This window comes from Ailuropoda melanoleuca, chromosome 17 (assembly GCF_002007445.2).
Source record: "Ailuropoda melanoleuca isolate Jingjing chromosome 17, ASM200744v2, whole genome shotgun sequence".
NCBI lineage: Eukaryota > Metazoa > Chordata > Mammalia > Carnivora > Ursidae > Ailuropoda > Ailuropoda melanoleuca.
The window spans coordinates 2,935,050-2,950,758 of record NC_048234.1 but is presented as its reverse complement, the minus strand read 5'-3'; the positions used below and the strand labels follow the sequence as shown (position 1 = coordinate 2,950,758).

Here is a 15,709-nt window from a genome sequence, read left to right as displayed (position 1 = left end):
AAAAAAAAAAAAAAAGAGTGCCCGGGTTCACACTTTGCCTCTCTCAATTATTACCCGCAAGACCTGGGGTGAGTTACGTACCCTCTCCAAGCCTCGGTTTCCCCGTCTATAAAGTGCGGTCAATAATAGTTCCTACCCACAGTTGTTGGTAAGGTTAAACAGGTCCAGAGCTCTCAGAACCACTCCGAGGACGGGGGCACTCAGTAGCCCTTTAGCTGCTAGGATTCGTGTTAGGATTATTAAGCTGTCTACACTGGGGATACATAAAGCTGACTAGTATATGAAAATGCTGATAACCTAGATGGGGACTCCTCACACCCAGTCACCCGCACTGGGTCACCCGGTTTCCGAAGAAGTTTCTACCTGGCCACAGAAGAGTCTTTCTCAGCCTGATCCCACCCCCACTCCCCACTCCGTGTATCACTTCACCGAGGAGCCTTTTTAGACACATTTTCCCTAAGTGCCCCACCCACCATGACAGTTTAATTCCATGGATAGGGATATGCTGCGTGTCTATTTATGGGCCCCCTGGAGTACCACAAACACAGGCATAGCGAAGATTTTTGCACCCCCAAAGAACTAATTTTTGCCTCTTTGGGAGTGACATCACTCCCACAGGGACAGCATGCAGTGAGAAAGCCCAAAGACCACTCCCCACATCCCCCCTGAGACGCAGAGAGTGGAGGGGACCTGCCCAAGGTCACTCAGCCAGGTCGTGACAGAGCTGAGTCTAGAACTCGTGTCTCTAGCTGGGGGCGCTTTCCCTGCACCCAGACTGCTCCCTGAGACACCTGCTTAGCTCCGGGTGGGCTTGGGGGGTCCGGGATTGAGACGCCACCGGGCAGGCAGCCCGGGAGGAGGGGAGAGTTCCCCAACGGGGGGCGGGGGCAGAGCCTCCCACTTCTCCCCCCCACACCCCCCTACCGCCCTACCCCCGCACAGGCACCTGCAGCAGCATGCGGAGCCGGGTGATGCGCTGGAAAGGCAGCAGCAGGAAGGACGGCAGCGGCAGCCGCTCACACTTCGGGAGGCTCTGAAGGCGTCGCAGCTCCGCGGAGAAGCGCACGTTCGTGTCCCTGCGGAAGCAGTCCACCTCGTGGCCCTGGAACCCCAACCCTGCTCCCTAGCCTCCTCCCCTACGCGCCCCTACGCGCGCCACGGCCCCGCCTCCCCTCCCGCACACTCACATAAGGCGGCTGTAGGTCTCCTCCTGGTATTGCTGGTTCCGCACGTAATCCACATACACCGAGAAGGGACCCACGGCATGGTCGTGCACCACGTCACACAGGTCGCTGATGTGGGGGGAAGAGCGCACACGGGACAGGAGCGTCCCTAGAAACCTGAAGGAGGGAGGGCATAGAGCCAGGTCTCCCAGGTGTTTGCACGAAGCGCTGGGCACTAACTGGGCGTGTGGAAGGGAAGACCTGGGACAAGCAGAACGCTAAGGGAGTGCTCAGCAGCCCGAGGCCTGGTGTGCGGCAAGGACAGGACCCCACTGACCGCTCGCTGACTCCCTGGACTCGCTGCACATTGGAGAAGAGGGTGTGGTGGTCCCGAGGGGTGAGTGTGTCCCGGAGAGCCTGGCTCAGCACGAAGGTATCAGTCAGCAGCCTCAGGGAGCGCAGGTAGGAGGCCTCGGATGTCACCACCTCGAACAGGCTCTGAGGACGAAGAGCTGGGCCATAGTAGAGAGCCCTGCTCCCCGACCGGCCCAGAACCCAGGTCCCACCCCCCTCCCCTGAGCCAGCCCTGCCCGAGCCCAGGTGTGCCCACCTCCTGCATGCGCCTCTCCTGGGGGCTGAGCGTGTCCAGGAGGCCACTGGCTCGCACAGCTGGGAGCTCCTGCCACAGTGTGTTGCGAGGTCCAGGGGGCCGTGCGAAGGTGGGAGCTTCACCGGGATTCGTGGGGGAGGGACACCCATCCTCGCTGACCCCCCAGAGCTCCTCGGACAGTACAGCTGCTCGGTAGTTCTGGTACAGGGGCTCTGGGGAGCAGACGGAGCACATCAGGGAAGGCCAGCACCCCAGGACCCTCCCCCCACGGCTTGCTGGTCACAGCAGGGACCCCCAGGTGAAGAGATGCCCTCACCATCCTGCAGGGGCAGCTCCCAGTTCTGTTCCTTCAGCTCCTCCAGCCCCTCCTTGTCCCTGTGGAGAGAAAGGGATGGAGTGCCCCAGAGCCGCCAGGGTGACACCCCTTGGGGGGGGAGTGCTAGTCACATGCTGGTGTAAAGCCTGTCTCTCCAGTTGTCTCACCGACGAACCGTTGTCTGCAATGCCGTTTGTGCCTCAGTGACACTAGCGTGATCAAACCCAAGCTTGCACCTCCCCGCTCTGTCCCAAGCTACACGCCTAGGAGAACTCACACTGTGTTGAATAAGCGAATGGGCCCGCCCTCGCTCCGCTGGGGGTGGGGGGGCGAATCTCAAATGATGGACCAGCCCAGACAACCCAGAGGAGGTGTTCCTGGTGCCCGATGGATTTGTGGACAGTGGCTACAGACGGAGGCTCGAGGTGGGGGAGTCAAACGGAGCACTTGCCGCGGGCCGGGCTCTTCACCAAGACCGCACTCCACAACTCTGCGAGGTAGCTGGCGGGCTCACCCCCACCCACAGATGAGGACACTGAGACCCGGAAAGTCTAAGTGACTTGTCAAGGGTCACACAGCTGGCAAGGGACAGAGCTGCTTGTCTCTGGAGCCCTGGACGGTCTTCCCCCCACATTTGGGAAGGTGGAGTTGAGCCGGGCCTGCTGCCTCGTCTGCTCTGGGATAGAGTAAGGGTGCGGGCGTTGGGTACCTGCCCTCCATAGATGCCGGAGGAATGTTCTGAAGAGCTTCATCAGGACTGTCCCCTGGAGAGAGATTGCCCAGAGTGAAGAGAGCAGACCTCCAGGATCCCCAGCGCAGGACTCCTGACTCCGGCCCCAGTAGAGACGGTTACTATAAAGACTCTAACTCTGGTTGGCCCCAGAGTAGCGACTGGTGGAGGAACCAGAAGCCGCCAGGGCCTGTTGGGGGTGGTAGACTGTTGGCTTTTAGACCTCTCTACCTCCATGCCTTCCCTTCCCAGCCCAGAAGCCCGCTCCCCCAGGCCCGGTACCTGTTTGGATTCCATCTTCAGAGGGCGGATCGAGATCCGGCTGGGGGGGGTCCCCGGAGATGTCCTGCTTGACCCAAGTTGGTTTGGGGGCTTTTAGGGGCGGCAGGAGTTTGCGCTCGGCCATGGAGCGGTAGGACGTAAGGACCACCGGGGGGAGACTGATGCTTGGAGGGTTGGGGCGGGAGCGGGATGCCCTCAGGGGGGAGGCTCGGCAGAAAGCCCTGGGGCCATCCTCATAGCCCCCCACAGGCACCCAGCGGAGCTCAAGGCCAGGCCGGCCTATGTGGCAGACACAGGGACAGCAGGGAGGGCAGGCCAGGGCAGCATCTGTGGGAGACAGGGATGTCCTAAGGAGGAGGTCCTTGGGGCCTGGACCCACCCTGCCCAGGCCCCCTCCCTCCCCTGAAGCCGTCCGGCAGGGGGACATGGTGGTCAAGCCGCAAGCATCTATCTCTTCCACCTGCCTGTCTTCAGACCCCAACAAATAGGGAGACCAGATTTTCCAAAGACGAAATCCACTTTTAAGAATGTAGCCTCTGAAAGCACCCAGTCTTAAAGCACTGAGAACAAAGAAGATGAGCTAGATGGACGCCCCCCCCGCCACCGGGCCCCACAACTCGCTTACCCGGAGTGCCATTCTCCTGGGACCCACTCGAAGCAACGCTGCCCTGTGGAGTTTCTCTCTCCCCATTCACATCCCCTGCCCCTTGGGGACCCGGCTCCGGGGCCTCCGCAGCCTGGACCCTGCTTTCTGTCCCCCATTCAAACCTGCCGGCCAGTCTCCGCACAGTGCCTGGGGCCGAGGCAGAGCCACCCTGGGCGGGGACCGCAGCGGTGGGGTGCAGGGGCAGAGTGTGTGAGCCGGAGGGTTTGGGCGGAGGGACTGGAGACTGGGGAGCAGGTTCTGGGGAGACAGAGCGCCTGGACGCGGGACTGGGGGTGCTGGAAGGCGAGTCTGGGGAAGTCTGGGAGTCGAGGCTGGCTTTAGAAGCTGATGGAGGCAGGAGGGCAGGGGGCTGGAGGGAGGAGGCTGGGGGGTCCCACTGAATGGGGGTTGGTGCATCATTGGAGGTGAGGGCAGGTTTTTGCGGGAAGGAGCCGTTGTGGTGGGGCCCTGGGGACTGGGCAGCCCGGGGGCGAGAAGGGGGGCGGGGGCGGATGATGCGAGGGGGCTTCTGGGTAGGGGGTGTTGCTGCAGGAAGAGACTGGGCTGACATCTCCCTCTGGGCTCTTCAAAGGAGTGGGGTACTCTGCTGGAGTCATCCCCTGAGGAAGAGGGAGGGAGAAAGAGACCCTGAGTGCGCCCACCCCATCGGTAGACTGAGGCCTCCGGGCAGAAACCGTTGGCCAGCAAACGGGGTAGGATGTCAGGGTCAGGAAGGAAGGCTGGTGTCCTCCCTTGGCTTTTTTTTCCATCTCCACTGTCTCCCATCTTCACTGCTCACCCCTCCTCACCTCCTGGCCTTCTGCTGCCAGAATCAGGCCAGAGGAGACAGTGAGCCGGGCTTGGGGGCGCCCAGCCAGGGATTTTTTTTTTTTTTTTTTACGGGGACTGGGGACATACATGAGAACTGGAAATGTAAGGGACATTGGGCTTGCCCTGTGGCCAGATCGTCTAGCTGCTGAGCTATGTGTGTGCATGTGTGTGCGTGCGTGCGCGTGTGTGAGTGTGTGTGCGCGTGCGTGCGCGTGTGTGCCATTTGCAGGGCTGCTGTGAGATGTGCTGAGAGCGCATGGCTCTAAGCAGACAGGCGCGGGCGGGCGGCGGCTGTTGGGCGGGTGCAGGGGGCGAGGTGGGGTGCGCGGGGGTGCATATGCGGCGCCGTCTGCAGGGGGGCGCCTGGGCCGCCGTGTGCGCAGGCGCGCGGGTCGAGCCCGGGCAGCGAGGGATGCATCACTATTTCCCTGCTCCAGCCGGCCCTCCGCCCCCCATTTCCCAGTTCCTCTCTCCGGACTCTCCCTTTCCGGATTATTTTTAGCCTCCTTTTCCTGCCCTGAAGATTCCTGGAGCCTCTGACCCCAAGAGACCAGGAGGCCCCGGGCATGGTCTGTCCTGCCCCGTCTCCATCCCGGCCTGCCCCCCCCCCATCTGTTCCGAGAGGCCCCAGTGGCAGCCTGGGTCTCGCCCGGACGCCTGGTGGGTGGTCGGGAGACCAGCCTGAAGGTGAGGACCAGTGGGGCCAGGACGCCCGCATATGGGCTTCACCTCCTACTGCGGGCAGGCGGCAGCAATCCTGAGAGGGCTGCGGGGCCAGGGCGGTGCCCCCAGACTCTGTACAGGAGTCGGCAGGAGAGTCAGAGCCCTCCAGGCCCCAGGTTGGGTTCTGGAGAAATGATACCGGTGGGGGCTGGGGGCGGTAGACTGCGAGTCTTACAGCTCAATGGCCTCTGTGTTCTGGCAGGAAACTCCTTAGGTGGCCCGGGCAGTGGCCTCACTAGCCCTCCGGCTCCTCCCCAGGCTCGCCCCCCTTCAGGGATCCCTCCCCCGCACAGGTACCTGCGTTTACTTCTTTTCCCGCCCCGCACTCGGGCCTCTTTCGCAGGGACCCAGGTACTCGGCCCCACGCACTCACCCTTCAGTCCTCTCCCCTCTGTCACCTCCCAGGGCTGAGTGAGTAGGGGCAGGAAACAGGAATCGGATCCTCCCCCCGACCGGACACCCCCCCCCAAACCACACCGCACTCCACATGCGCACACTAGGGCTCTGGAAGATGTGAGGGACCCAGGATCCCGAAGGTCCAGGGAGAGGCTGAACCTCAGGCCTGGAGCGTGGGCTCTGCTGTATGAACACGTTCTGTTTGTGCTGCTGTGTAGACTGGGGGCTCGCAGGGGCTGCGGTGAGGACCCGGTAGCAATTGCACAGAGCTGGGGTGGCGGGAGGGCACAGGGGCTAGACACCTCTCTCTGCCAGCTAGGGGATGGTGTGTCTGACCCTCTGTCCTGCACCTCACATGCTCGCCTGTCCCTTTAGCTGCTAACCTGTCCCCCCTGGGTGCCCTCCAGTCCATTATTTCACACCAAGGCACCCCCCTCCAGGGTTCTCCCCCCCCAACTCTGAGTAGAGCCCCCTGAACTTACCCTTATCTTTCTGGAAGCAGTTTCTACTTTCAGCCGGTCCTGTCGACCCCTTGGAGCAAGGCGTGTGGGGCCAGGTCTCCGAAAGTCTGTTCCTGTGTTTCTGGGGCGGGAACGGAGGGCCCAGATTGAGATCTCCACAGAGGAAGCCAGTTCCTCAGCCCCACCCGGCCATTGTGTCAGGCGTGCCTGCATGTGTGTATGTAGGGGGGAGGGAAGCAGGGGGAGAGGGCCCAGGAGCAGCGAGGAGATCTGAGACCACTCTCCTCCAGGTGGGCACGTGACATTTGCTGGGACCCCTGCCTGTTCCCGGTTCTCAGTCCCCCTCTCTCTGGGTCCCAGCCCCTGACTCTCCCTCTCCCACTGGGAGGCTGGGAGTCAGCACCCCTGGGGCTGGGTGGGCAGGGGACCCTCTCACCCCTAATTTGCTGTGCGCCTGAGAAGCTGAGTCCCCAGGGCTGGGGGTGTGCCATAAAAACAACTGAGGGGGTGGAACGAGCCACACCCCAGCCTGGATGCAGGTTAGTGGGAGAAGATACAAGGGCAGTTTTGAAATCCGGGGGCCTCTGCCCATGCCCAGGTGCCACTCTTTCTAGATCCTCACACACACACACAAGACACTGGAAAGAAAAGCCAGAAGACTGGGATAGCAATGTATGAACCCCTTCTCCTCCAGGTGAAAGGCAAAATTTTCCCAACGATCAACCAGGCACTCCATGATCTACCCTCCATTGTACGTCTGCTCTGCTTGCAGGGGCCTTTGCACTGGCTGTGCGGGCCGCCTGGAAGCCTGCCTCCCCAGACGACCCCAAGGGGAAGTCCTTCACCTCTTCAAGCCTCTGCTCAGAGACCACCTTCTCATGAGGCCTGCCCCACCACCGGAAAATTGCAGGTCGCAACCCCACACCGCATTCCAGACCCACCTTCTTTCCCACAGCAGTCATTCCCTATAACATAGCAAAATGCTGGGGCGCAGGGTGGCTCAGTCAGTTAAGTGTCTGACTCTTGGTTTTGGCTTGGGCCCTGATCTCAGGGTCATGGGACTCAGGGTCATGAGATCGACAGAGCCCTCAGCAGGGAATCTGCTTTTCTCCCTCTCCCTCCCCCATCTCTCTAAAATGAGTAAAGAAATCTTTTTTTAAAAAAAAATACCAAAATGCTTACTATTAAATTGATAAATTATGTTTATAGTTAATTATGTTTTCATGTAAGCTTCTGGGACGCCTGGGTGGCTTAGTCCACGAAGGTCTGCCTTTGGCTCAGGACATGATCCCTGGGTCCTAGGATCGAGTCCCACAACGGGGAGCCTGCTTCTCCCTCTGCCTGCCTCTCCCCCTGCTTGTGCTCTCTCTCTCTCTGACAAAAACAAAAAAACAAAAAAACAAAACAAAACAAAAAAAACCCCTAAGCTTCCTGGTGGCAGGATCTTTATGTTTTGTTCACTGATGTAACCTAAAGTTCTGGAACAGGGTCAGGCAAATAATAGGTGCTTAATAGTTTGGAAATAGAACCACATTGAATTGGATTCCCCCCGCCCCCATAGCCCACTAGTCCCCTGACTGTCCTTCCCTACAGACCATTTCCACAACTCTATTGATCCCACTGGTTTCCCATCACATACACACACACACACACACACACACACACACACACACACACCAGGACCAGAAATCCAGCCATCCAGCCCTCACCCCTGATCGTTTTGGGCTTTCAGAGAGAGGAAATATCTCCACGATGACCTCCCAGACCCACTCAAGAGCTAGATACACATACGTAGCCCAACAAATCCCGTGTTGTTTTGAAATGGGGATATCTTATTCATTTGGCTACTTATAAAAATAACATCAGGGGCGCCTGGGTGGCTCAGTCGGTTGAGCGTCTGCCTTCAGCTCAGGTCATGATCCTGGGGTCCTGGGATCGAGTCCCATGGAGGCTTCTCTGCTCAGCAGAGAGCCTGCTTCTCCCTCTCCTTCTGACCCTCACCCCTGCTCGTGCTCTCTCTCTCTCACATAAATAATCTTTAAAAAAAAAAACATTAAAAAAGATAACCCAAGGGGTGCTTGGCTGGCTCACTCAATAGAACATGTGACTCTTGAACTTGACATCACGAGTTCAAGTCCCACATTGGGTGTAGAGATGACTTTAAAATTATTTTCATAAAAACAAAACAAAACATAGCCCCAAAGTGCTGGTTATTAGCTGCAAACACAAGTGGCATTCAGCACTGCATAAACCACACAAGGCAGTGCGAGCGGGAATGCAGACAGCAGAGGTCCGGGGTGAACTAGACCACCCTGGGCTCCTTGACCTTCCCTTTTCCTTTCTCCGTCCCGACAGACCCACCTGGAGCCTTCTCATCTGCCTGACTGTTGGGGACACACATCGCCCACTCCCAAAAGCAGGACAGCATGTTTTGGGGAACGGAAGCTCCCTGGAACTACACTCCGAATGTTCTAACGTCCCCGACATAGGGGTTCTACTGGGCCCACTGCTCCAAGCAACCGCAAAGACCAAAACCGCGGCTTTCCAGAGCTATAAAAATCACCATCTGTTTATTTATATGTGTGCCCCGTCTCATTCCGAGAGGAAACTGAGCTCTGGATTTTAGATCATGCGATATACACCAGATTATTTTCGCACAAACATACTGAATCGTACAAATGCCGTTGCAAAGGCAGTGAGGGTTTTGGATGTAGTCATACGCTCTCCCATCACCCCCACGAGACAAAGGCTTTCTATGTTTCCATATTCCAAAGGAATATTCTGCCTCCTTCTCTTAGCATTGCTTTAGGACCATTGGCCATGTGGCTACATGGTCTTTGTCACTATACATTTTCCTGGACTATGATACCGTACCAGCTAGGTTTTACCATCTTGCTAAGAGCAGTAACTTCTAGGAAACGCTTCACCCCCACCCCCAACCCTCCCCACTCCGTCTGGTTCCAGTGGGACAGCCAAGCGCCATAGCCTCCTCGAGGCCGTCTGACCCGGGTCTGGTCAATCGCGAGATCCCGTTCCTCTGGCCACAACGACTGGCCCAGGAGTACGCAAGTCACCCCAGCCAAGACAGCCTCCTTCCCTGGGCCCCTGGGAAAGAGCCACTTTCTCTTTCAACCAGGGTCACAAATCAGGAACAATGTAAGCCCAGAGCAATCAGACTTGGCCTCCCTTTCCCCTCCCCACCCCCCTGCAATGGAGGAAACTAGTCAATAGTGGGAGAAAATGAGCCCCATACCCAATGGAAGCAGAGCCAAGGCATGGAGGGGCCTGACAACTCATGGGAGTACCTTGGACGGCCCCATTTCCTGAGCCACTGATTTCCCTTTTGTACTTAAGCTAGTTTGAAGCTGAGTTTCTGTCCCTTATCAAGAAAGAATCTTGATGATTACAACCCATTCCCTTGTGCAAGACATGTGGGCAGCTTTTAGGTTTTGCCATTATGATGAATGCTGCAATGAACATCTTTTTTTTTTTTCTTTTTTGGTCCCAAACAAAACGCTTTCAATTTTAAATACGATTAACGAAGTAATCAAGGAGGTTCGATGTGATCGGTTTGAAGATTCTTTTCTGGAAGGACAGAGGAGCCCCCCCCCCGTCTTACCTCCCAGCTCTTTACCTCTATAATAGGCAGCCTCAACTGTTCCTTGAAAATCAGGTAGGGCTTAGCCAGGCCAAGAGGCAAGACGTGGATGCCCATCTGGGGAGACCACAGAACAGAGTGAAGAGAAAAGAGGGTCCATCTGGAGAACTGTGAAGGGGAATCTTAGGGGCGCCTGGGTGGTTCAGTTGATGAAACATCTGACTCTTAATTTCAGCTCAGATCATTATCCCAGGGTCCTGGGATCGAGCCCCACGTCAGGCTCCTCACTGAGTGTGGACACTGCTTAACATCCTTTCTCTCTCTCTGCTTCTCCCCTTCCCCCTGCTTCTGCTCTTCCTCTCTCTCTAATAAAATTTTTTTTTAAAAGGGAATCTGAGCTTTTCAAAATGGAAAGAGGGACATGAGGCAGGAGGAACAAGAGGTCACATGGTGGGCAACTAGACAGGGCAGAACAGGCACTAAGGGTTTCTGAGCCGGGATGGGGAAGTGGACAGCAATAGTTTTAACTTGCTCTCCCCTCTTCTGGTACCTGGTTTTCCTTTGAGGAACTGCCCCCCCCCGGCCCCGCTCCCATCATTCTAGGCCAGATGGCCCATTCTGGGGGTGGTGCATGACCCAGAAGCAGCCAGTGAACACATTCTGTGTCCCCTAGCCACTGAGGTTGGTTCAGGGTGAGCGTGTGATGCAAGCAGGGCCAAAGGGTAATCCACGCAGGACTTAGGGCTCCACGGGTTGAAGAAGGGACTCAACGCTCGCTGGTAGCTTACTTCCCAGGATGGCTGCCGCAATCCCTCCCATCCCAAATGCCCTTTTGCAACGTGACTCTGCCATCTTCATCAAGAGGAAGAGTTTATTTTCCCTCCAATTACATCTGGGCTGGCCCCGCAACTTGCTTTGATCCAGAGAATTGGGGATGAACCGACGCTGTGCCAGTTTGGGGGCCTGAAGAGGACCAGCAGCTTCTGCTTTGTCCTCTTGGGAGCCGGCCATCGGGTGCAGAAGTGTGGGCTGGACTACTGGGTGGTGGGAGGCCACGTGGAGGGAGAAGCCACTCAGAGAACCAGGGCACCCCAGCCACCAGCTAGGATGGAGGTCTTAGGACACGTGACAAGGCCATCTTGGCTCCTCCAGCTCTGCCCATCTGACACCACACCCGGGCATCCACGCGGAGCACTGCCCAAATTCTTTCACCTTTTTTTTTCCCCCCTCAAATTCTTGATCCACAGATTCAAGAGCAATGAAATGGTTCGTGTCTCACGCCACTCAGCTTGGGGTTGATTATGCAGTCGTGGACAAGCGAAGCACTGTCTTTCCACTGGGGCTGTGAGGCTGGGGGACACAGGCGTAGAGCTGCTGGTGGCCATCAGTGAGGTGGTCTCAGAATAACACCGACACAAGCGAGCAGTGGAGAGACACAGATTTGAGTCCCTGATCCCGCTGGCCTGAAATCATAGCTGCGTTTGCACTTTACAGTTATGTGACTCAGTAAGTCCCCCCCCCCCCCGCCGTTCTGTAAGCTGGCTTGGGTTGGGTTTCTGTCACTTGTAGCCCAAAAAAGGCCCTTATGAAGGGAGAGGAGCTGACAATGAAAGAAATGTTGAGTCCGACGGGTCTCTGAGAGGACCAAGACCTTGACCCCCACTGGAATCCTTCTGGGAGTACAGACACCCCCCCACCCCTTGCCGCCCCCACTGGGTGTGAGAGGAATCAGAAGGGGGCAGTGAGGAAAGGATTGCGGGTTCTGGGAATCTACACAGGTCCTGATTTCGGTGAGGACAGAGGATCCTGTCCCATGGCCACCAGGTAGAGTCTGAGCCCCGCAGGTGCGGGACCTGGCTGCCAAAATGAACCCATCCGCATCCAGGCCACCCTAGCAGAGGGACAGCAAGAGGCACAGCCCAGTGCCTGGCACTCCCAGCATCCTCCTCCCTCCTCTCTCTGGGGTTCCACCCCTTCTCTCCGGCACCTGGGGCCCACCTTTGGGTTCTCCGTCCACTCCTCTCAAATTCCTCTCAGGACATTCATTCCCAGAAAAGATGGTAACAGTTGACAGTAATCAAGATGACATGGTATTAGCAAAAGAATAGACACAAAGAGGGGCGCCAACGTTATTCAGTGACCAAAAGGCATGGATGAAGCTTAGATGCACATTGGTAAGTGAAAGAAGCCAGTCTGAAAAGGCCACATGCCTTATGATTCCAGCTATAGAATATTCTGGAAAGGCAAAAAAAAAAATAGTGAGTAGAAAGATCCGATGTTGCCGGGGCGGGTGGAAGAGGTGAAACGCAAGGGATTTTTTTTAGAGTGGTGACTATTCTGTATAATACTGTCCTGCATTTGTCAAAACCCTTAGACCTTTACAGCACAGCAAGCAAACCTTAATATGCGCAAGTTTTAAAAAAATCATTTAGGATGGGGAGGCATCTGGGTGGCTCAGTCGTTTAACCATCTGACTCTTGGTTTCGACTCAGGTCCTGATCTCAGGGTCGTGGGATCGAGCCCCACGTCAGGCTCTGCGCTCAGTGGGAACTCTGCTTGAGGTTCTCTCCCTCTTCTCCCCCCCTTCTCTCTCTCTCTCTCAAATAAATAAATCTTTTTTAAAAAGTTAAAAAAAAAATCCCTTAGGAAGCCAAGGTCTCCCAGGAAAGAATGCAGAATGTAACCAAATCTAACTATATTCCAAATGTATGATACAACTTTACCAAAGAGGGTGGGGGGGGGGAGGTGCTGACCTAAGTAACTTCAGAAATGAATGGAGTCTCTAAGAGGACAGGCAAAAGGAAACTGCACATGAGCGTTGTACTGGAGTCGATCAGGTGGATTCCCACGGGGTTAAGGGTTCACAGTTCTGAGAAGTCCTACACATGTACGCTGGAATTGAACAATGTAAGTAAGTGGACGGTGATAAGAGGAGTCAGGTTGCTCACTGTTGGAGTGAGAGTTTACAGAGAAGCACAGAGAGGGGGTTAAAATGATCCACGCAGCAAGGGATTAGAGCTGGGGACATCAGTATGAACTCATGCTCAGCTTAATGAGGGTCCAGATGGTCACACATGGAAATACATACATGGGTTACTGTACACACATGCATTCGCTTGCTCTCCCGCCTAGGAGGGTCTCAAAGCAATGATACGCCAATGGCGACAAGCACATCCAGTACCCAGATTTGTTTTTTTTTTCTTTTTTTCTTTTTCTTTTAAAGATTTTTTTAAAGCAATCTCTACAACCAATGTGGGCCCATTTTGGTTTCTGATACCATTCTTCAATACAAGGAACTGGGTTCTTGGAGAAACGGCTGATTCTAGCACTGGGGCAGGGAATATGGAAAATGAGCCTGGGGTATCTTGTTTTGCCGAAAATAGGGAAACGCTTTAAAAAAATCTTTTTTTTAAAGATTTTATTTATTTGACAGAGTAGAGACAGCCAGAGAGAGAGGGAACACAAGCAGGGGGAGTGGGAGAGGAAGAAGCAGGCTCATAGCGGAGGAGCTTGATGTGGGGCTCGATCCCAGATGTGGGGCTCGATTCCAGATGTGGGGCTCGATTCCAGATGTGGGGCTCGATCCCAGATCGCCGGGATCACGCCCTGAGCCGAAAGCAGATGCTTAACCGCTGTGCCACCCAGGCGCCCTAAAAAAATCTTTTAATTACACATTTTTTCTTGATGGTGATGTGTCAAAGAAATACAAGAGGCAAGTAAAAGAGCTCCGAGGGCTAAAGCTAGAACCCTTGGGGCAACAAAATAAAGTATATTGAATTACAACCCAAAGTATAAAGTAAACATCCATGAGTTCAACTGTTAGAAATCAACAGTTGAATAAACAAATAAATGAGGGAGACAAGCTTCCCATGAAGAATTCCAAATAAGTTGTGTAGATACTTCTCCCTCAAGGAGGCACCTGGGTGGCTCCGTTGGTTAAGCAGCTGACTCTTTTTAAAAAAGATTTTATTTATTTATTTGACAGAGACAGAGACAGCCAGCGAGAGAGGGAACACAAGCAGGGGGAGTGGGAGAGGAAGAAGCAGGCTCATAGCGGAGGAGCCCGATGTGGGGCTCGATCCCAGAACGCCGGGATCACGCCCTGAGCTGAAGGCAGACGCTTATCGACTGCGCCGCCCAGGCGCCCCTAAGCAGCTGACTCTTGATTCCCACTCAGGATCCGGGGGTTCTGGGATTGAGCCTACGCTTCTCCCTCTCCTTTTGCCCTTCCCCCCACTTGTGCTCTTTCCAAAACCTAAGCACACACCTGGAAGGTTTGTTAAAACCGTCACTCCTTCACCTCCTGTTTACCTCCTGATGCAGGACGGCTGGGGCAGGACTAGAGAATTTGGATTGCTCCAGGGACCACGCTTTGAGAACAACTGGTGTGAACTCCAGGATTAAAATGATTAAAATACTGATTAATTCTCATCCCATCCACCAGGTGGAGAAATTTGGGAGGATTCACTGGAAATTTTCAAGGGACTCTTCTCGGAGCCCCTGGAGAAGCCCAGGAAGAAGCGGCATTGTCTGCTCCGCTTCGCCCTCCACCCCTCCTGTCTCCCTAATGCTCAACGAGGTAGCAGTGCCAGGGCAAGAGAGAGAGGACTCAGACCCAGTCCCTGGGGGGCATCCAAGAACCCCCAGGGTAGTGAAAGGAGTCAGATAGTAAACAATCGCTAAGGAAAATGAGAAATGTGGGTTAACTGCTTGAGGAGCAAAGCAAGATGGAAATGGCTAAAGTGGAGAACTCGAGAAAGCTTCAAGGGTCAGGAGAGATAAAGCCCAAGGTGAGGAATGATTTGGGAATCACCAAAAGAAGGGGGAACGGACATTCCCAGCAGCAGAAACAGGGTACACGGGGACACGGGTCTGGCAGCTCTTGCCTTTTCTGGAACCCTGATAACTGGGCACTTGGTAGGAATCCAACACTTGGACTCAGGTAAGTGCAATAGACAATTAGCATTCCCATTGACAAACGAAGCCGGGAAATGTTAACTAACTTGCCTAGGTCATCCAGCTGGTAAGCAAGAACACACTCACTGGAGCTCCAAAGGCGCTCTGAGTCTAAATCTGGAGGCTGCCTCACGCGCAGGAGGCAGCCTCTGCGTCCTCCTCCCCCCCACCCCCCGCCCCAGCTGACATCCCCCATCCTGCTTTCTTTCTCCAAGCCTTCTTTCTCCTTCAACCCTTCCCGAGGTTGCTAGCTTTCCCAGTCTCTTTTCTCAGCTCTCCCGTGATTAGCCGTTCCCAGACTCATGAGCAAAGGCAGGAGTCCAGACTCCCAGGCGCTCTCCCACCACTAGCTGACAGTGGAAAGCTAAGCCCGGGATCCACCTCCCCGCCTCGCCCCTTCCACCCTTCTCGTCTGGATTGCCGCGAGGATCAAGAGCTCAGGGCTGTGACTGAACTCCCACGCCACCCTTCGAGGCCCGCAGCCAGCCACGCCCCGGCGCTGGGACCTACGAATCCTGCCCCCAGCCTCAGGAGATCCGTCCGGTCCAGCAGGTGTGTCCCCTCCGCACCTGCGGGCGGAGCCGCAGCTTCCGGGCTCACCTGGTGTCAGAGCCCGCAGGGGAGCGGATCTGCAGTTTGGCAGTCCCGGTCCGCCGCGAACTAGCACAGGAGGCGAAGGGAGGGGCGCCCTCCGCCCTCACCAGGAGCAGCGCCAACCCCGCTCCCTCCCCCGCCCAGTAGGGGGCTGCTGCCTCTGCGCTCGGCCTCCGCGCCAGTTCCCGTAGCCCCGGGCTCAAGCTCTCCTCCCCGGGAGAGATACAAGCTCCGATCCCGGGGCGCCCCTCCCCGAGCCCCGAGTCTGGGGCGCTGGCGCCGGCGCGCGGGGAGTTAATTTCAACCACCTCCCCGCGGATTTCGGGGGCCGGGTCGCCGAGAGCACCTCCCATTGGCCGCGGAGCCGGCTCGGCGCTGATTGGCTGGGGCTGCCGGCCCCGGC

The 15,709-nt window shown here is 56.2% G+C and overlaps 1 protein-coding gene across 5 annotated transcripts in view; it reads right to left on the bottom strand.

Moving 5' to 3' along the window:
- Positions 1-15,650, bottom strand: part of ARHGEF15 (Rho guanine nucleotide exchange factor 15) — a 22,516-nt gene extending 6,866 nt beyond the window's left edge. Inside the window, exons 1-10 of one of the 5 annotated variants that reach the window (XM_034647028.1) lie at positions 15,313-15,650; positions 6,180-6,279; positions 3,727-4,367; positions 3,102-3,428; positions 2,799-2,853; positions 2,090-2,148; positions 1,774-1,985; positions 1,501-1,661; positions 1,188-1,340; positions 947-1,076 (exon numbers count right to left, since the gene is read on the bottom strand). In XM_034647028.1, coding sequence (XP_034502919.1) covers positions 947-1,076; positions 1,188-1,340; positions 1,501-1,661; positions 1,774-1,985; positions 2,090-2,148; positions 2,799-2,853; positions 3,102-3,428; positions 3,727-4,318 — 1,689 coding nt within the window. In that variant the 5' untranslated portion in view covers positions 4,319-4,367; positions 6,180-6,279; positions 15,313-15,650. Of the gene's footprint in view, positions 1-946; positions 1,077-1,187; positions 1,341-1,500; positions 1,662-1,773; positions 1,986-2,089; positions 2,149-2,798; positions 2,854-3,101; positions 3,429-3,726; positions 4,368-5,598; positions 5,654-5,674; positions 5,700-6,179; positions 6,280-15,312 lie in introns of those variants that run through there. The other 4 variants (XM_034647027.1, XM_034647024.1, XM_034647025.1 and 1 more) reach the window with 4 other exon arrangements.
- Positions 15,651-15,709: the final 59 nt, after the last annotated feature.